General features: G+C 36.8%; 1 protein-coding gene across 1 annotated transcript; it reads right to left on the reverse strand.

Moving 5' to 3' along the window:
• Positions 1-2876: 2876 nt before the first annotated feature.
• On the reverse strand, positions 2877-4559 carry LOC115983639 (putative UDP-rhamnose:rhamnosyltransferase 1). Its single transcript, XM_031106372.1, has one exon. It carries the CDS (start codon positions 4496-4498, stop codon positions 3077-3079), a length of 1422 nt encoding a protein of 473 aa, XP_030962232.1. The 5' UTR covers positions 4499-4559; the 3' UTR covers positions 2877-3076.
• Between the last annotated feature and the right edge of the window lie 17047 nt (positions 4560-21606).

A 21606-nucleotide genomic window follows, 5' to 3' on the forward strand; every position in this document is an offset into this window, starting at 1 on the left:
GAAAAAATTGTTTAATTCCTAAAATTTGGATTAAGTTTTATTTTAGTTCTTGAATTATAAATTTTATTTTCTTCAATTCTTATTTTGAATTTTTTAAGCTTTTTCTATTTATTTTATTTGGGGCTTAAAATTGATGATACAAATGTTCATAGATAAACCAAAAGGCGCCTCTTAATTTTCCATAATAGTTTGTGTATCTTGTTTTATCATAATTATTTGTGTCTATTATCATTCCATAACATTTGTGTCTTCTGAGTATTTCACATTCTTGAATTTTATGTTATGAAATAAAGAGTCATCACAATAACGACAACTTTTGTAATTAACTTCACCCTATAAAATGCAGTAGAGGTGTGGTGTGAAAGTGTGTGAGATAAAAAGTTGTAAAAGTTCTCTAGGGAATATCTTGATTTCTTTGTTTGAGTTTGAAGTTGTGTCTAATAAAATATTCATTCCATCTCTTTCTTGTTAATGATTATTTTGTTATACTTCCTGTCAAGGCTTTGCCAAGCCAACAAATTGGTCCAACTCAACGATAATACCTGCAATAACTGAAGAGAATGACCCTTAGGTACCGGTATGATGTTGTGCCATTGACTATTCGACGCTAGAGTTAGCTCTCTTTCAAGTGAAATGATAAGTTTTGCAAGGAGTACGTAGCTCTTTGACGTAGGACATTCTATTATTTAATTCTTGTAATTTATTAATTTTAGCATTTTTATGTAATTTTCATTATTATAAGTTTAGGGTATTAATTTTCTTATTTTTAAATGTTTTAATGTTTTTTAGGTCAAATTTAGTTCTTATTATGGTTAGGTATTAATTAGGACCTATTTTAGAATATATTTTCTTACTTTGTATAAACTTAGTGAATAATGACTTACGTTGGTGGGAACAAATACAATCTGATAGAATCCAAGTGGTAAAGACAAAATTCGTTCATGATCAAGGATGAAAAAGATGTTACTCATCAAATTTTATCCTTTGGATTGTGATGAACTTTTATCATACACAAAATAAGATTATTATTGGTCAAGAAGTTCACACTTGAATTATTTTGAAGGGTCATATGTTCCGCCATTAATAGATGAATTGCATGTTGAAAAAAAATACTTTTCATGAAAAATATATAAAAGTCAAAGAAGAAAGTATATAAGTTTATGAGAAAATTAATGAAGTCCTTTTTATAGAAGAACTTGAAATCAAGATTGTGAAGAAGATTAATGAAGACCTTATTATAAAACAAGATCTTGAAGCCAAGAGAGTAGAGACCATTGAGGAAGAAATTAAGAGGAAATTTTCGAGGATCTCAATGAAATCAAATCATATGATTGTCAATCTTAAGATCCTTTTATTTTGGTGGAAAGCAATAGAACAAAGTTTATTGATTTTATTGGGGTTGATAAATTTAATTCAATTGCCAGTTCTTATTTGGTAAATCTCTACAATTGCATGAAGACTAAGGAAAAAGAAATTCAAGTTGATTTGTTTATTCCATTTATGAGTTGAAAGTATGAAAAGAAGATTAGGGGATCAAGTATTCCAAATATTTGTTTGCTTGGTATGGAAGATTTTAAATCTCAAAAATAAACTAAAGGAAGAGTTTGTATGAAGTGGAGGGGTCTAATGTAGGACAAATTCTATAATTTAATTCTTATAATTTATTAATTTTGGTATTTTTATGTAATTTTCATTATTTTAGGTTTAGGGTATTTATTTCCTTGTTTTAGGTGTTTTTAATGCTTTTTAGGTCAAGTTTCTTATTTTTGTTAGGTATTAATTATGATTTATTTTAGAATATACTTTCTTGTTTGTCAAGTTTTATGGAGCCTTTGAATAGGCTTCCAAGTCTCTAAACATATATATTTTTTTTAATTTCTTTCTTTAGTAGATTCTAGAAAATTATCGCCTTGTGAATTCGAGGTTTATTACTAGAAACTCACAGTTTAATTTTTGTTTCATCAAAGTGAGTATTGTGTATACTTTTTTTAGGCTTCCTTGACATCACTCTTAAATCAAGTTTCTTTACTTTTAAAGATGTCATGCTCATTGTTCCTAAGTTTTCATTTTCAAAGGTGAAGCATAAATAGTCATTAGTGATTCATAATTGCTTGTGCCTAGTAGGGTGCTATGCATTATTGGCTTTTAACACATGGGCGTTAGAAAAATTTGCCAGATAGCATGATTTTAGAAAAATTTTAGGAAAACAGCACACCGATGAAACTATTTTGTAAGTTAGACTGTTTTTGAAATTCGAGTGTGGGCTGGAACTTGAATTTGACAAACTTGAGTTCCATTCAATATTCCTGCACAATGCTTGGAACTTGAGTTTGTCAAACTCGAGTTCCAACCCAAAATCAAGTTTATCTAACTCGAGTTCCAAAAATAGTTTAACTTACAAAATAGTTTCAAATGCATGATAGGCACCAATTTTTTTTCTAAAAAGCTACTATTCCACAAATTTTTCCCATGGGCGTTTATCCCTTTATTTGGCTCGCTAAGTTCACGTCATGGTTGACCCATGATCTGAACCTGAAACCTCCCTTCGGCCATTCGTACTCTCCTCCTCTACCGCAGCCTCCAAAGCATACAATTACTCCACATTTTGATCTTTCTTCATCTTCTTGCTCCATAAGCACACTTCATATTGAACCTTGAAGAATGGTAGAGAAGATCCAACCCATACTTTATATTCCAAAGGACTTAGCATTGAACCTTATTGTCTTTTAGAGCCTAGTCTATACAAAAATATATCACAAAATTGAGTATGTAGCAAACACATACGACTATCCAATAAATGTCATGTTAGGGGGGGGGGGCGGAATTCTAACCTAATGTGCATTAAAAAACACCAAATCACTCTTAACACTATGACAATCGTAAGCAGCAATGGCTATTGGAATAGTACAACAACATTTTATTGGAAAATTTGAAATGAATACATTAAGCACAAATAGTAGAGCTAGCCACGATAGAGAATGGAAACTGGTTTGTCAATCACAAATATCATTGGTACTTCTCCAAATGAACAAGAAAAACCCTCCTTATTGTCATGAGTGTGGTAGTTAGTAATCACTCATATTTCGTTACTGCCCCCATGTTTTAAATACTTAACAAAGTGACCAATGTAGTTTACTTGATGCAGATTCTCGTCTCCAAATATTGCAGCAGCCTCTCTTGCACGAGTTCTTAATTTATCTCCTTCTTCTAACACCATGGCCATCTCCACAGCCTTGGCTATGCCATCCCTGCTAAACGATCCGTCCTCTCCTCTCTCTACTTCTACAGCTACACCCTTATCCACCAAAAGCCTTGCATTCAAAGGCTGATCAAAGATAAATGGCAACACGACGAGACAATGCCCAAATTGTAACATCTCAATTGCAGACCCCCACCCTGAGTGGAACAACGATCCCCCAACTGATGGGTGCGCTAGAATTTCCTTCTGAGGTGCCCAGCCCATACACACCATGCCTTTGCCAGACGTGGTGTCAATAAAACCCGATGGCAAAGAGTCTTCATCATCAATAGCCCAAAAAGGTTTCCTCAATGCCCACAAAAATGGCACTTGAGAAAGCTGTAGTCCATAAGCAATCTCATAAAGCTGTTCTTTGCTCAGCTGACACTCACTGCCAAACCCTACAAACAAAACTGACTTGGGTTCTTGTTTATCAAGCCATTCGAAGATCGTTTTCCATGAGCTATCATTCCCTTCGGTCTCTTCATGTCTTTTTGGAGGAAGTAAACCTATGGGAATCACCGGCTTTCCCATCAATTTCTCTTGTAAACTCAAGAACTCACCTTCAAACTCCCTGCAACTACGAATAGCCAATGCTTTACATGCACGGAGAACCTTCGTAAACCTCGCAGCATCACTTATCCCCGAAGCATCCTCTGTATATGCACCCGCATGTGCCCAAACCGCTTCATACCCTCTGAATGCAACAGAGGACGGAAAACTAAGCCACTCTGGCGGTGATGTCAAACTCTCTGGTGATGGCCAAGCTTGCTTTTGGTCACCAACGAAAAAATAATTTGGTGGCTTCCCAAACAAAACAACGGTAGCAGCAGAGAAGACAGCGAAGTAAATAAACCCGACATTATAATTTTGGGCAATTTCAACAGCCCAATGAGCGGAAAAATCAGCTATAATCCAGTCCGGTAATTGCTCAGCCACGAACTGGTTGATAGGATATTGGAGACGATCATATGCAAGCTTTAAGTACTCAAGTTTGTCAGCTGGAACGTCTACACTGGCCTCAGCGCCTTCAGGCAAGATATCATTATTGTCTAGTGTGGGTAATGGGAACTCCACAAACTTCATTAAAGTTGCTAAACTTGGAGGAAGTTTGGGGAGTCTTTGGATGTTTCTTGGGGTTGATACAAAGGAAACGTGAATTCCAGATTTAGCTAAGGCAATGGAGAGCTGAAAAAACGGTATAAGATGACCAAAGGCTGACCAAGGCAGCATAACTACATGGAGATGATCTCTGGCCATTTTTATTATTATTATTTTTTTTTTTCCAGTTAGGACCTATGGTATGGAGGAATTCGCACACGAACATATATTGAGGCCACAGGAAAAGGTTACATATGGGCATTATTGTACATTAAATATGGGCATTATTGGTCTTGTTTGGCGGGGCCACATTAATTTCCAACTGTAGCACTGTCTGTCCTTGACACGAATTAATTTCAGTGGTAGGAATTATTAGGTCAGGTTAGGGGTGTCCAACCCAACCCGTAACCCGACCAACCCGCCCGAATCCGAACCGGCAACCATCCGAACCGACCATTCCGACGGTCGGTGACGGGTTTCTGACCCCAAGACCCGACGCCAGCGGGTCGAGTGGCGGGTTTTCTTCTCCAAAACCCGAGTCATCCGATCCGATCGACGTTATATATAAATCTGGCAATATCCGGCGACATTCAAGCGAGATTGGGTGAGATCCGGCGAATTCAAGCGAGATTTGGTGAGATCCGGCGACATTTGAGGAGATCCAAGCGAGATTTGGACCATATTTGGTGAGATCCGGCGAGATTCGAGGAGATCCAGGCTGATTTTGGCGATTTTTGGTGCAGATCTACTGGGTTTTTGCAGATTCCAGTGACATTCGAGCAGATTCCGACGACATTCGAGGAGATTCCGGCGAAGTTTGCAAGATCCGGCGACTCTCAACACCGACCGACCCATCCGAACACCACCCGAACCCAAAACCGACCCGACCAAGTGACGCCGGCGATCAGTTTCGGGTCCCTCCGCCTTCCACCCGACTCCGGCGGGTTGGTTTTGGGTTGGGTCCAAAACCGACCCGACCCGACCCGTGGACACCCCTAGGTCAGGTGACGGGGTCCTCCAAAGTGCTACCAACCGACAGTAAAGTAACACATGTTTAAAACAAATTGACTCAGCTTTTACAACCACACCATTTAGTCCATCACAATATTATTGATGTGATGATTATTTTACAAGTATAAGTATTTGTAAGGGGTGATAAGACAAGCATCAAAATTCAAGTATATCATTATTATTTTACAAGTATAAGTATTTGTAAGATGTGATAAGGCAAGCATCAAAATTCAAGTTTCTTAAAAAAATTTTATGAACATATAAATTTAAATTAGGTTAAAATAAAATTTTTATATTGTATATATATATATATATATATATATATAAAAGTATTTGCAAGGTGTGATAAGGCAAGCATCGAAATTCAAGTTTCTTAAAAAAAATTTACGAACATATATATATATATATATATATATATATATAATATAGAAATTTTATTTTAACCTAATTTAAATTTATATGTTCGTAAATTTTTTTTAAGAGACTTGAATTTCGATGCTTGCCTTATCACACCTTACAATATATATATAAATATATATATATATATATATATATATATAAATTCCTTTAGTCTTAATTGGATCATATCAATCCTTTATGCAATCAACACCCATTTGTAAAGATTTCTCGTCAGCAAGCAATTTCGAACAGGCAGTATACCCTTTTGACCAATGAGCATCAACTCCAAAAAAGGAAGTGACATGAGATATTTACAACAACAAAATGCATCTCAAAACGTAGGGAAAACATTAAAAATCTATATATATATATATATATATATATAGAGAGAGAGAGAGAGAGAGAGAGAGAGGGGTAAAGTTCTAAAAAGTCCAATTAGAATTTTAAATAAGAATTCAATTTTGCGTTATGTGTCTTAAATTATTTATTTTTAAAGAATTTTATTTCCTAATTTTAGAATTAAAAATGAGACCACATCATAAATGTTAAGACATATATAGAACTTGTTAGAACATATGTCATATAGAATTGGCTAATCTTTTGATAAAACGCATTTTACTTGTAATTGAGTAGATTTAAGATGTGTTTAGTACTCCAAGGAACAAGAGTTTAGGTCTAGTATTGAAGTCATACAAGTCTGTCCAAGAAATAAGTGAAAAAAGTGTTGTTTATTAAAGTTCGACAGATAGCTCGATAGATGTATCTATCGAGATTTAATATATGTGATTCTCGACAGCTCTCAACAAAAGCTGTATCTATCGAGAATTACGAAATTCAGATTTCCAGATCTGTTTTTCAAACATATCCAAGCTATTTGTGTAAGGTTTCTTTTTCTCACAACCCAAGACATATATAAGGATTATTTTAAGGGTTGTCAAAGGTGATGCAACTTGATGAAAAGTGATTATTCACTCAAATTGTGACCAGAGACAATTTTCCCAAGTTCATCTTTCTCTTGGAGAGGTTGCTACGTTTGTGCGTCCAGGGTTTTGTAACCAAGGAGCTTTTTGACCTTCATCATGCGGATGAACTAAAGAACTTTGCAGTCAACATCCTTCTCAAGTTGGTGTGTTAGTCACGTATTAGAATCCATGCATCGATTGGTTAGTCATGTACTTGAAGCCATGCATTGAAAGGAGAGATTATCACTACATTACAAGTCCAATTGTGTATTGGGGTAAGGGTTTAACTGTAGGTTGGTATAAGATACTATGATTCCTTTACTTGTAACCACTTGTTTTAATAATAGTGAATTCTCAAGAGTGATGACCTTAAATTCACCCGGTGGGGTTTTGCCTCGGTGGTTTGGTTTTCCCCATTCATAAACAAATCATCTGTGTCAATTTTATTTTCCACTGCATTTAACTCAGTTGGTGATTTATTTGTGCTACCATGCTCATTGCATGTAGTTAAATCTAATTAATTTCACTTGGCTAAATTAATTGATTAAGTTACCAAAGGGGTCAATACATTCTTGGTCTATCAATAAATATTAATCAAAGTGAGTTATTGAGTACAAAAACCAAAGAGTCTAAAATAAATAAATCATAAAAATAAAATAAAAAAAGTGCTTCACAATAACAAAAAGTAAAAAGTAATAAATAAATAAAAAATAAGTGTATAACTATGGGCAGTTTACATTTTATACTTAATAATATTCTTACTAGACTTTTTAAAAAGTTAACAAAATATAAGAGTGGTTATCAGTAACTATGGACATCTTATTGTAATTTTTAAGTATATCCATACATATGCATGGGGTTACAAGTTATTTTAAAGAAAACATAAAACTTTTAGCCACATTATAATTTAGAAGCTTATACATACCTCCACACTAATACCCACCACAACATAAAACCATATCGATTGCGAATACAAGGAACAAAACACTTACACTGCAAGCTCCAGACCTGATTCAAGAATAAATATTAAAATAAAATAAGCTCCAAACCCATAAAAACTATAATAATAGGACCAATGCTCCATATCAAACTTCAGACTTCATATCTTATAACCAAAATATCATTCTAAAAATAAATAAATTTCCCCCAAATTTTATTTCAACAAATTCATTTCAATGAAATACCTAATTCACATTGAACAGCAGATGTTTTCCATCTTTGAATAAAGACAAAGCCATTTGAATAGTAGCAATGTAGTGCTGGTTGTGTAAGGGAGTCCAATATCTTATTTTCCACATTACAGTTCTTGATGGGTTTGCTTCTTCGGCTTATTGAACTGCTGTGGGTGCGCTTTTGTGCTAATAGGCCAGGGCCCGTTCTGTTATGCTCAGGCCTGTTGAGTTGTGGGTTAGGAAGTTGGGTTTGGCCTAGTACCTTAGCAGGACCATGCTACAAGCTAGTTTGTGCGAAAGCCGAGCATTCCCAGTGTGCAGATAACTACATATGGAAAATAGCAAGTTGAGCCAGCTATAGTAGAAGAGAGTGAAGTGGTAGAAACAGTCAACGCAACAGAACAACCGATATGACACGTAAAGTAAAGGATGATACAACAAACCAAGTATCATAGCAAACACAATAAAAGATACCACAGTAGAACAACTAATACAGCAAATAAAAAATGCTATGACATAACAATTGATACAACAAATATATATATATATATATATATATATATATATATAAAATAAAAATAAAAATAAAAAGATGCCACGGCATGAAAGCTTGAATTTATGTGAAAACACAAGAGTTGTTTAGACCCTCAAATTAAAATTACGGCTTGGTTGATTTTACTCTAACTTAAACTAAGTGCGGAATAGAGTAAATGTGAGCGAACAAACAATATAACTACTCTAACCCATATTTAGGGACGGAACCAGGATTCATACCTGAGGGGGGCAAAGCTTAAAATAAAATAAAAAATTCATGAAAATAAAAACCAACATCTATTTCATATTCAACAAAATACTATCTACAAAATAAGTATTTCTTAAACATTTCATATTATAAAAACACATTAACAAAGTATAACATACTAAATAAGTGTTTCTTATTTTGTGCGTGATTTTTGTTTAGTCCATATTTTCTTTATTTTTTTGGTTTTGTAGTTAAAGGGGCATGAATTTTGTTTATTTATTTATTTTCTTGTAGGTCAATATCTAAATATTTTAGAGGAGGAGAGACAAATATATATATGGGCAAATCTTAATTTTTTTTTATACTAGTTTTTTTTTTTTTTAATTGCACACCGGGGGGGGGGGGGGGCAATGGCCCCCCTCTTGCATAGTGTAGGTCCGTCCCTGGCCATATTCATCAAATATCAACAATAAAATGAAAGTGAAAAGAGTAGGGAAGAAGAATCCAAACATAAGATAACACGCCGATGTGTTATCAAAGAAGAAACTAAATAACTCAGCAAAAAACCTCTTCGCTGCCCTCCAAATGATAAATCGATCCACTAGAGAATAAGTTGAAGTACATGAATAACAAAAGACCCTCTAAGCCTAGTTTACCCCATGTACTTGAGCCTTCCAAGCTCTTGCTACCAACTGACTTGACGAAGACTTGTCTTCTCTAACTCTTCGGATCACGCAATTCAGCCCGATTGCATTCACCAAACAAATGACTTCTTCCAATACTTCCCAGCAACACCAAAACCTCACTTTACACTCAGGATGGGTGTGGTAAGTGTTTGGGCTACCAACCTCTCAAGGATTTGGATATGAAGAGGTAGGAGTTGAGGAAAAACACAATGGATTGTGTAGAGGATTGTTGGTATTACAATCTCTAACTCTCAAGGGTTATGGCTAGGGTTTTCTCTCTGAAAGCACTCCTATCAATATGTGGGTAATGTGGGTATATATAATGTGGGTAGAGACATGGTGTATCAGATATGACAAAATGGTAAAACAGAATGTTTTGCGGGTATTTTGTGGGAAGGCCTTACCTGCGAAACACTCGTGAAAACTAGTTGTCACCATCTGTCATGACTCTTCGCATTCCAGTCATGTGCTAAGCACATGGCTTCACTTCGTGAGAAGGCTTCTCGTGAGCTACCCGCAAAAACTCCTTTGATCTTCAATGAATCTTGAGTCTTCACACTCTCACACACACACAACCCTTACAATGAAATCTCACATAAAATACAAGGTATATAAGATTGAACAAAATTACAATCAAATTTAGTACGAAATTAAAACCAACACAAAATAGTTGTAAATCACAACTTTACACGGAAAAATAACTAATACAACAAATATAATAAAAGATGCCACATCAGAACAACTGATACATCAAATATAATAAAAGATGCCATGACAGAACAACTAATATAGCAAATATAATAAAGAATGCCACGGTAGAACAACTGATACAGCAAATATAATAAAAGATATCATGGCAGAACAAATGATATAGCAAATATAATAAAAGATGCTACGACAAAACAACTAATGCAGCAAATATAATTTTTAACAATTGTGGTTATATGTATTCACAACCAAAGGCATGGGTCTGGTCTTTCAACAGTAGATGAACCAAGAAGGGACCCGAACCCCAACTTGAACAACCTTATCATAGGTTTTTACCATCAAAGTTATGCATTTTGCAGAATGGACCTAAATGGCTATTCATTACCACTTTTGGGATTCTAGAGAGTGGGTTTGCCAAGAGGGAGGAAAAAGATATTCTATTAATGCATGCCTTTTCTACCATTTTTTTTTTTTTTTAATCTCTTCTTTCTTTCTTTCTTTCTATTCCATCTATGGCTACTACCCCTTGTGGGTGCAACAAGAAGGGAGTACACCTTGGCCAAGTGGACTAGGGCGGAGAAAAGAAATGAAGTCACCATCTAGATTAGGTCTAGGAACTGTATATATAGCGCCCTTCATGAATGGACTGATCTTACTATCAGAGTATGGTTTCGAAGTTTAGGTATGGCTTGGGAAGGTGTTAGGCACCAAGACAGCCCGACTTGTGGGTCAGCTTCCACTCATTATGTCTTACGTCCTAATCTTGTTAAAGGTATATTCAACACTATCATTCTAGAGTCATACACACGCTAACATACATCTAGCAAACAAACATGGCATTTCATCCCAACCCTAACATACATCTTTCATGGCATCTTATATCATATCTTAGCATACTATAGACACCTCATTTTGTACTCCTTATGACTCGGGCCCTCGTTCCCAATGATACCGAAATTCTAAGACCTAAGGTTGGTTTAGGGCCTAATCAGATTCTAAATTGACTCGAGAAATGTAAAAATGGAAAATATAAATTTTTATGAGCAAATAAATCTATTTTTGGAAAATAAAGGCCAATGAAACCCTCAGCTTGTGAATGCATACACGCGTATGCGTATGCAATTCTGATGAATGTGTACGTAGGCACAGACCGACGTACGCTGCTAGGGTTCCAGAGAGCTTTGAAGGGCAAGTTTTTTGCATTAAAGCTGAGGTTTGGAATGAATCCTACATCATTTGGGAGTCGTTCCAAACCCCATTTTTCAACTATATAAAGCCATACATGATACCTTTTCAAAACACACAGAAAATCCCCAAGTGAAAACACAAGATTCACCAAAAATAGTGAATCAAAGATAGAGTTTTTCACAAAATATCCACAAGTTAATATTTTCTGAGTAGGGCATTTTTTGGCCTTGATCTTTGAGTTTTAAGATTACTAATAACTTCCTTGTTTGATTGTGAATAGATTTGGCAGAAGGGAATGGTTAAAATCAAGCCTAAGAGCTTTTGTTTTGAGGTATTGAGTTCTAAACTCTTTTCTTTCATTTCTACTTTAATCTTGTTTTTAATGTTGTTTTCTTGCTTTGTTTATGTTCTAATATGCTTGTTTAGTTTAGTTTTACGTAGTTTACATGTTTTACGGCATGTTAGGTTGTTAGATTTATTGTTTTAAATCCTACTCTATTTTATGTGTTTTTAAGTTTCTAGGTTAGGGTTTTTGGGCATGTATGTGTATGCGTGCTTACTGCATGCGCACGAGTACATGAAGTATGCATACTCATACAACTGGGCTACATATGCAAGCCCTATGTATGCATACGCATACTCACACCCAAAAACCTTAATCTGAGTTTTCTCCTTTTGTTTCTTTGTTTCTCTTATATAATATGCCTATGTTTTGTCTTGTTTTTATGTTCTTGATTATCTGTTCCTCTATTTAATTACTTGTTTCCCTTTAACATGCTAGATTATGATTTCTTTTTATTTCTTTTTTTAATGCCATGAACATGCATTCACATGGTCATCCATTGATGCATAGGTGCTGAGATGCAGTAAGGTAAGTGAGGTAAGTCATGCATTTACATGAACATGTTTGCTTGGATGATTTGTTCTTGATACAATCACATGTTTATTTGGATCTTGCCATGTTTGTGTTTCTGCCATGTATACTTGTTGCCACAATTTGTTTGCTACCTTGGATGTAATAGGAACATACTAAGGTTTATGATGATAGATGTATGTTAGGGTTTTGGGATGATTGATGTCGTGTTGTATGCTTAGATGTATGCTAGTCTGTGTGTGACTATAGAATGCAATGTTGGATGTGCCTTTAATAGGATTAAGACGTAAGACATAATGACTAGAAGTTAACCCACAGGTCGAGTAGTTTTGGGTGCCTAACACCTTCCAAAACCCATACCTAAACTCCGAACCCATACTCTGGTAGTAAGACTAAGTCCTTCCACGTAAGGGCGCTATTAAATAGTTCCTAAACCTAATCTAGGTGGCAACTCCAATCTTTTCTCCACCCTGGTCAACTCGGCCGAAGCGTACTCTCCTCTCTTCCTCCAAAGAGGAAGGCTCTGCATTGTTCCCACAATGCCGACTCCACTGGGGATAGAGAGTTTGATTCCAATGTGTCCTATTTCTTAATCTTAATAAAAGCTTGTTCAATACTTGTTTGCACACACTTCACTTGGTTCTTTTGTCCCTTTATCTCAGTTGGTGATGAGTGGGAAGATGAGTACACTCCATTTGGGCCAAAGTCTTTCAAATTTCATCCTACTAACTCACAATCTGTGTCATTACCTATGATGGGCTTTGAGTACGTTAACGGTTTTCCACCAATCCACAAAGGTCCACTTAGGCCCTTGGTTGAAATCATGGCCCATCTAGTTGTGAGTGGCCTATTTATCTGTCCCTTTAGCTTTAAGGAGACTATCAACACTTCGAGAGATCCTAGATCCTATAAAAAAGAGGGTACCTTTTATATCTCTTATTTGTTCAACCATATATCTTGTGTTCATCTACTCCTAAAGAACAAATAAAGATAAAAGATGTAAAATTGAAGGATGGCCCAAAAGTTATGGCATACCTTAAGATGTTTGGGATAAAAGAAAAGAAGTTCTCACATATAAGAGGCTTATCCCAAAGTCCAAAGGTATATCTTAACTTGAAAGGTTCATAAGACCATAGCCTAATTGCTATCATAAGAACAAATCAAAAGACATTTTGAAAAAGAGAACCTTAGGCTTAAGGTAACAAGTATGCTATGGACTTAGCATCCAACATCCTACAAGTCAAAATGAAATTCCCTAATCTTAGGCCTCTTTGTTGCATGCCTAGGCCCAAAATGATGAGAATTTCATGGACTTTGAAGGGAAGGCTGTAATGTATTCTAGCTAGAAGGTTACTTCAAAAAAAACGATGATAATGAAATGAAAAAAAAAAGTCCAAAGATGATAAATACATTGTAAGCTCATATTTGAGACATAGGGTTGAAAATCTCTAAGTACATTCTAATGAAAGCCAACGGCCAACGAGAGTAAGATGAGAGCATTATTGTAAATGGACTAAGGCCCAATGAAACAAGGGGCAAGATCCATGAGAGGAAAGGGAATGATTTTGTAATTGGGACTTCACTAAACTGGACTTAAAAGACTTTCTAAGAACATCTAAAGTTAATAAGAACCTTTCAATTGGGACATGAACTTAATAAAGATGGGACTTCTTTTTAGGCACCATTGCACCAACAAGATCAAGAAAGCACGTCCCCACTCCTATTTGGGTCCTAGAGAGACACAAAAGGTGCTTGGTCAAGATTGAGGACATACATCAAGAAGAAGTATTTCAAGAAGGAGAATCATCTCAAGTAACAATGATTGCTCCAATTAATGATGAGACCACACAAAAGATATTCAAGGCAATGGAAGAGCAAAGCGATGTTCTCAAGAAAATGGGAGGGCATCTTACTAGGCTAGAGGTGGCTAGGCTTAAAAAGACCGCATATGTGGAGATTCATGATGATGATGAAGGGGAAGGTTGGGATCAAAGAGATAAGGCCGATTATGAAAGGAACGAGCAATTTGAAAAGCTCACCGTAGATACCGTGACTATGAAAGAAAAGATAGAGAAAATGCAACTAGCCTTTCACAAGGCCCAAGGAATGGATGATTGTCTCTATAGCATAGGGGGCATAAGTTCAAAAACTCTCATTGCATTACCTCCAAAGTTCAAGATTTTTTATGCGGAAAGGTTTGATGGGACTGGAGACCCAAAGCAACATGTTAGGAGGTATTTAAGCATTGTTGAAACGAAAGGATTGGATGAGAAACAAACTTTGCATGCATTTCCTCTCTCACTCATGGGAGGTGCATCATGGTGGTACTATAGCTTAGATCCAAACAAGACCAAGTGTGGAATGAGCTAGTGGAGTTATTCATAGATCAATTCATCTTCAACACCATGATTGATGTGACTCTAAGGGACTTGGAGACCACTAAGCAAGAAGTGAGGGAGACATTCTCCAAATATATGACAAGGTGGAAAAGAAAGGCATCTAGGATGGTTAATAGGCCAAATGAGAAAAACCAAATCAACATGGTTATCAAGAATTTGCTTCCAGCATATAATAGTAGGCTCTTGTCATTGCCTATTAGCTCTTTTGGGAAATTGTGTGATTGTGGAACTAGGATAGAAGATGCCATCAATAATGGGCAATTGGAGAAAGGTGAGAGCAAACGTCTAATCAAGAAGACATATGGGGGAGGAGTAACTACTTCTAAAGCACCCAATCTTGTAAATGTATGTGCCATTATACCTCAACAAACCTTAGCCTACCCAAGCTTCACAAAGAAAGGCCGCCGAGAATTTTTCGACGTAGGAATGACCCTCGCCCAAGCATATGAGAACCTAACTTCCAAAGGATTTGTCAAACCTCTAGACCCCACACCTATGCCCAATCATGTACCTCCTACTTGGAATCTCAATGAATATTGCCACTTTCATAAAAAATTCGGCCATAAAACCAACAATTGTTTCCACCTCAAACACAAAATACAAGACCTCATAAACAATAGAACTCTCCCAAATCCTAACATCATTACTAAGCCTAACATTAGGAAGAACCCCTTGCTTGATTATCACTGAGCTACTCCTTCATATCAGAATTGGGTGCAAATAGATGAGATTGAATGAAATTTTTCAAAGTTGATAGAAATCATAAAGGTTAATACAGTAGAAGTCCAAGGGATATGGGATGACGTGGATGAGATTTTAAAGAATGCGATGGCTGTGTAGGGGATACTCCCCAAAGGAATAACCAAATTAAAGAAAAAAGTCGTGAATGATAATGTGGCAAACATTACTAGGAGTAGCAAGCACTGCAAGCCATTTTTTTTGGAGAGGGATCATCTTGGTAGGGACATAGAAGAAGGGTCCAAGCTCGTAGAACCTAAAAAGAAGAAAGAGAAAGAGGAAGAAGATAGAGTTTTGACTCAGTTGAAGAAAACTCAAGCTCATGTATCTGTATGGGGCTCGCTAATGGCTTCTCATAAGCATGGTAGTGCTCTCCTTGATGCTTTGAGTGGAAAGGAAATACCCATAGAAACTATTTCACAAGAAGTGCTATCTCTCATGGGAGTTGAAGCCCCATCTCATTGCCACCTTGCCTTTTCCAATGAAAAACTTGAAGAAACCACTTACACTAGGTCATTGCAAATCACCATTGAATGCATGGGTTCCAAGGTTCCAATGGTGATTATTGATAATGGGTTCGCATTAAATGTATGCCCTTTTAGGACCGCTCTCACCATTGGGATAGATGTGGAGACAATTATCCCCTCTCCTTTGACTGCTAGAGCATATGACAATACTTTAAGAAAGGTTATGGGAACTTTCAAAGCTCCTTGCAAGATTGGCCCATTGGAGATGATTATGGAATTCCACATGATGGACATCACTCGTAACTACAACCTTCTCTTAGGAAGAGCATGGCTTCATCCTATTGGAGATATTTCTTCTTCTCTACATGAAAAGATGAAAATCCCATGGAAGGGAGGTATCGCTGGAGTAATTGGTGATGGTGAAATCCTAGCTCCCGTCTATGGACTTGAAGAGGGAGGAAGTGAGTTTCAAATGAGTGGCTTTGAGTTTATGAACATGGCTGACTATGGATTGAAGGACGAAAGGTATACCATGGATTTGCTCCGGTATTGTAGCCAAAAGGTGATTGCAATGATGAAAAACATGGGGTATATGCCTAGTGTGGGTCTTAGAAAGGAAGGAAAAGGGGTGGCTGAATTCCCCAATTTCAAGACTCAACTGACCAAGGAGGGTTTAGGATTCTTTAAAGGCTATGACAGAATCAAAAAGAACCTCGGTACCCTTAATGGAAACTTTGTAAAGGAGGGGCGAGACTTTCCTTTTTATGGCTTTCCCGAGCTTTAGGTGGACAAGGATGAAAAAGTGAATCCCGGCTAGGAGATATTCTTCAATTAGAAGCTCACTTTCAAGGAAAAGCCTACTGTGGTGATCAAGGAAGTTCAAGAGAAGGTCGATTGGGTGGACTACATGGATGCTGAAGCAATTGAGACTATGTTGAACATGAAGGGGGATGTGCTTGCCATCACCATGGAAGAACCAAGTGATCCTTCTGCCTTCATCGTGCCTACTATAGGGCATCCTAATAATTGGACTTGGGTTGGATTTTCTAACAATGTGGGAATGAAATTTTGTAATGCAAGTTCCGATGTACTTTTCAACATTTTCAATAAGATGAATTCTAATTTGGTTTATTTTGATGTGTCCCATAATATTGAAATTCTGCACTTAAATGATTCTAATGAATTTGAAAATAAAATTAATAAACAATTAGAAAAGAAAATTAAACCTATGGAACCAAATATTGAAACTCATAATTTGGGTAATAATGAGAATTCATGCATAATTAAAATTGGCTTAACCATAGATGAAAAAGAAAGGAAAGATCTCAAAGAGCTTCTCACAGAATTTCAAGAAGTGTTTGCATGGTCCTATGAAGATATGTCTTGTATTGATCCCAAGATAGCTTAACACCACATTGATATCCATGCTCACATGGTACCCATTAAGCAAAATTTGAGGTGTATAAGAATTGGATGGCTTCTAAAGATCAAAGAAGAGGTCACAAAGTAATTGAAAGTGGGGTTCATCAAACCCGTGCACCAAGTTGAATGGATAGCCAATGTTGTGCCTGTACCAAAGAAGGATGGGAAAGTAAGAATGTGTGTGGATTTTAGGGATTTAAACAAAGCTTTCCCTAAGAATAATTTTCCTCTTCCCCACATAGATGTCCTAGTGGATAATATGGCCGGTAGTGCTTTGATGTCTTTCATGGATGGTTTCTCAGGATATAACCAAATCAAGATGGCTCTTAGGGATATACCTAAGACTACCTTCACCATTGAATAGGGAATCTATTGTTATACCATGATGCCGTTTGGACTCAAGAATGCGGGCGCAACCTATCAAAGGATGGCCACAACTTTGATACACGACATGATGCACAATGAGGTAGAGGTATATGTTGATGACATGATTGTAAAACCCAAGGATAGAGAAGGTTACATCTTTAAATTGAGGAAGTTCTTCTAGAGGATCAAAGAGTATATACTATGACTAAATCTACAAAAATGCACCTTTGATGTAACCGCAGGGAAATTGTTAGGCTTCTTAGTAAGCAATAGGGCGATCGAGGTTGATCCATCAAAGATCGAAGCCATATTGGAGATGCCTCCACCCAAGAGCAAGAAGGAGATAAGGGGATTCTTAGGTCGATTATAATACATCAGCCAATTTATTGCCAAACACACCTCCACTTGTGAGACCATCTTCAAGCTCATAAGAAAGAATGAACCCTAATGCATGGAATGATGAATGCCAAATTGCCTTTGAACTTATCAAGGAATACCTTCTCCATCCACCCATCCTAGTGCTCCCGAGGCATGGAAAGTCACTACTCCTATACCTCTCTATCATAAGAGATGCAGTCAGAAGCATGATGGCACAAGAAGACGATGATAAGAATGAGAAAGCCGTGTACTACCTAAGCAAGAGAGTCCATGATTATAAGACTAGATACACACCTATAGATAAGTCATGTTTTGCACTCATGTGGGCTGTGCAGAAACTAAGACACATCAGCCTACCATTCCAAATATGGATAGTAGCCAGAATGGACTCGTTGAAGTATTTGTTTGAGAAGCCTGCCTTAAGTGGAAGGTTATTGAGATGGTTGATCTTGCTGGTAGAATTCAATTTGAAGTATGTGGCTAGGAAAACCATCAAAGGAAGTGCCGTGTCAGATTTTTATGCCGAGAACCCCATTGAAAGAGAGGATGGTAGAAAGGATTTCCAGTTGAGGATATTTTGGGCATTAAACTAGAGGCATGGAAAATGTACTTCGACAGAGCCGTGAACCAATATGGGAATGGGATTGGAGTACTTTTGATCACCCCCGATGGATCTCATGTGCCTTTGGCAATCAAGTTGAACTTTGGGGTCACTAATAACATGGTGAAATATGATGCTTGTATTGCAGGAATGGAAGCTCTTCGAGAGTTAGGGTAAAAGAAGTAGAGGTCTTTAGAGATTCAACTTTAGTCGGAGCCAAAACACAGAAATTACAGAAAGTAAAGGAAGAACATTTGAAGCCTTATCAACAGTATTTAGAGGATTTAACCAAAACCTTTGACAAGGTTGAATACACTATCATCCCTAGAGCTCAGAATCAATTTGCAGATGCCTTGGCTACCTTAGCCTCCATGTTTGAAATACCTTAGAGATTGAATAGAGTTATGAATTGATACACAAGGGGAATGGTGAGCCTTCAACCTTGGCTATAGAAGAAGAAGGGGTTCCTTGGTATTATGACATCATAAAATTCATGGAATTGGCAGTGTATTCGGACGGTGCCGATAAGAGAGAACGTCATTCGATTAGGATGATGGCAATGCAATGGACATCTCTATTGGAGATCTTATGATAATATACACTTCCGTTGCATGAAGAAAGAAAAAGCCAAAAAAGTCATGGAAGAAGTTCATCAAGGAATTTGTGGTCCTCACATGAATGGGAGCATATTAGCCAAAAAGATCCTAAGGATAGGGTACTATTGGAATATGATGGAGACTGATTGTGTAGACTTTGTGAAGAGTTTCCATGACTTCCAACACATGCAAATTTGAATCACGTGCCACCTAGTGAGCCATATAGCATGACCTCTCCATGGCCTTTCTTAGTCTGGGGCATAGATGTAATTGGAAGAATAGCCCTTAAGGTTACGAATGGACACGAGTACATCCTAGTGGCGATTGACTACTTCACCAAGTGGGTAGAAAAGGCCTCCTATTCCATATTAAAAGCCAAACATGTGGCTCAGTTCATAAAGAATAACATCATTTGCCAATACGGGTACCACAAGAGATCATCTTAAATAATGGCTCCCACTTTGAGGGAGAGGTTCAAAGGATCATGGAGTTGTATAACATTGAGCATCACAAATCTTCACCATACCGACCATAGACTAATGGGGTCATAGAAGCCACCAATAAGAACATCAAGAATATCCTAGCCAAGATAGTGGTGACAAAACTTGTGGGGTTACAAAACTTTTATTTGTGCATCAACTGGGGCAATCCCTTACTTTTTGGTCTACGAAAGCAAGGCGGTCCTTCCCATTGAGGTGAGGTAGAGATACAATCTTTGAGAGTGCTAATGGAATCCAAGGTTGATAGGCCAAAAAACGTATTGACTCCTTGTGATAAATTAATTGATTAACTAGCCAGGTTTATTAATTAATCAAATTAACATGCAATGTATATGGTAACACAAACAAATCACCAATTAAACTAAGTATGCAGTGGAAACTAAATTGACAAGGTGATTTGTTTACGAATGAGGAAAAAACCTATACGGCAAAAACCCCACCGAGTGATTTTAAGGTCACTACTCCCTAGAATCCACTATTATCGAAACAAGCGGTTACAAGTAAAGGAATCCCAATACCTTATACCAACCTTAAGTTGAACCCTTACCCCAATACCCAATTGGACTTGTTTTGTAGTGACAATCTCTCCTTTCAATGCACGGCTCCCAGTACATGACTAACCAATTGCACGGATCCCAATACGCGACTTCAATCACTAACTAGAGAAGGTTGTTCGCTGCAAAGTTCTTTAGTTCATCACACAATGAAGATCAAGAAGCTCCTTGGTTACAAAATCCTACAGTGCATAAACACAAAAGCTTCTTCACAAGAAAGATGAACTAGGGAAAATTCTATCTCCAGTCACAATTTGCTTGAACAAAACTTTGCTCAACACTCATGCAACTTATGTCACCTTTGACGGCCCTTAAAATAATCTTTTTATATGTTTAGGGTTGTGAGAAAAGAAAGCCTAAACATACAATCACGGATTAGATGAAAAACAGACCAGAAATTCTAAGTTTCATAAACCTTGATAGATACCCTATCTGTCAAGCTGCTGTCGAGCCATGGGCTGAAACAGCTCTTCAAGGCTCGATAGATGCTAACTGTCAAGTTTTAATGAACAACATTTTTCACACTTGAATCTTGGACAGACTTACATGACTTTAACACTTGAACTTGAAACCTTGTTTCCTGAAGTATTAAACATATCTTAGATCTACCCAAATACAAGTAAAGTGCGTTTTGTCAAAAAATTAGCCAATTACATAAAATAGTGACATATGTTCTTAACATGTGAAACACATATGTCTTAACAATCTCTCCCTTTGACAATCCGTGACAAAACCACAACAAACAAATGAGATATGAGAGAAGTCATAAATCACTCAACTCATATTCACTTGTTGAACACAATAAAATCTATCCTAACATAAACTCTTGAAAAACTTTGCAAGAAAAGAGTTTATGGCAAGTAGACTTTGACAACCTGTATTTCTGAAACACTTTAAGAAAAACTCATCAAGGCATTTTAGTGTGAAACAAAAATAATAGATTGCATACAAGTTATAAGAAGCATGTACATAAAGAGAGAAAAGAAACAACACATGAAAGGGTAAGTGAAAAACATACATCAAAATATAAACAATATAAGTACAATGTATGTCAAAATGATCACAAGACCTATATACAAGAGATAAATGTATCTACAATAGATAGAAAAAAAAAAGACATAATATCTTCACTACATCCCTCAAAATCAACACTCCCCTTAACAAAAATCTCCTAAACTAAATCTCCCTCTAACTATGACTATCTCATAATCGAAACTACTCCTCCTTTTTGTCATGAGTGACAAAAGGTAAGAGTGTCAAGTAGACATCTCATAAGTACTGGAAGAGCTAGCATCTCCATCATCCTCATCATCGGAAGCAATAGCATCATCATCATCATCCTCATCCTCATCCTTAGAAGCCTTTGGAGTAGGTGGAGGAGAAGCAACGAAGCCACCCATAACCGCCTGACATTATGCAATACAGCCCACACAAGTGTTCACCTAACACAACTCATCACTGTGAGTGTCGAGGCAAGCATCCATGCATTGAAGTTGCTCCATGA

This window comes from Quercus lobata, chromosome 4 (genome assembly GCF_001633185.2).
Source record: "Quercus lobata isolate SW786 chromosome 4, ValleyOak3.0 Primary Assembly, whole genome shotgun sequence".
In the NCBI taxonomy this organism is placed as follows: domain Eukaryota; kingdom Viridiplantae; phylum Streptophyta; class Magnoliopsida; order Fagales; family Fagaceae; genus Quercus; species Quercus lobata.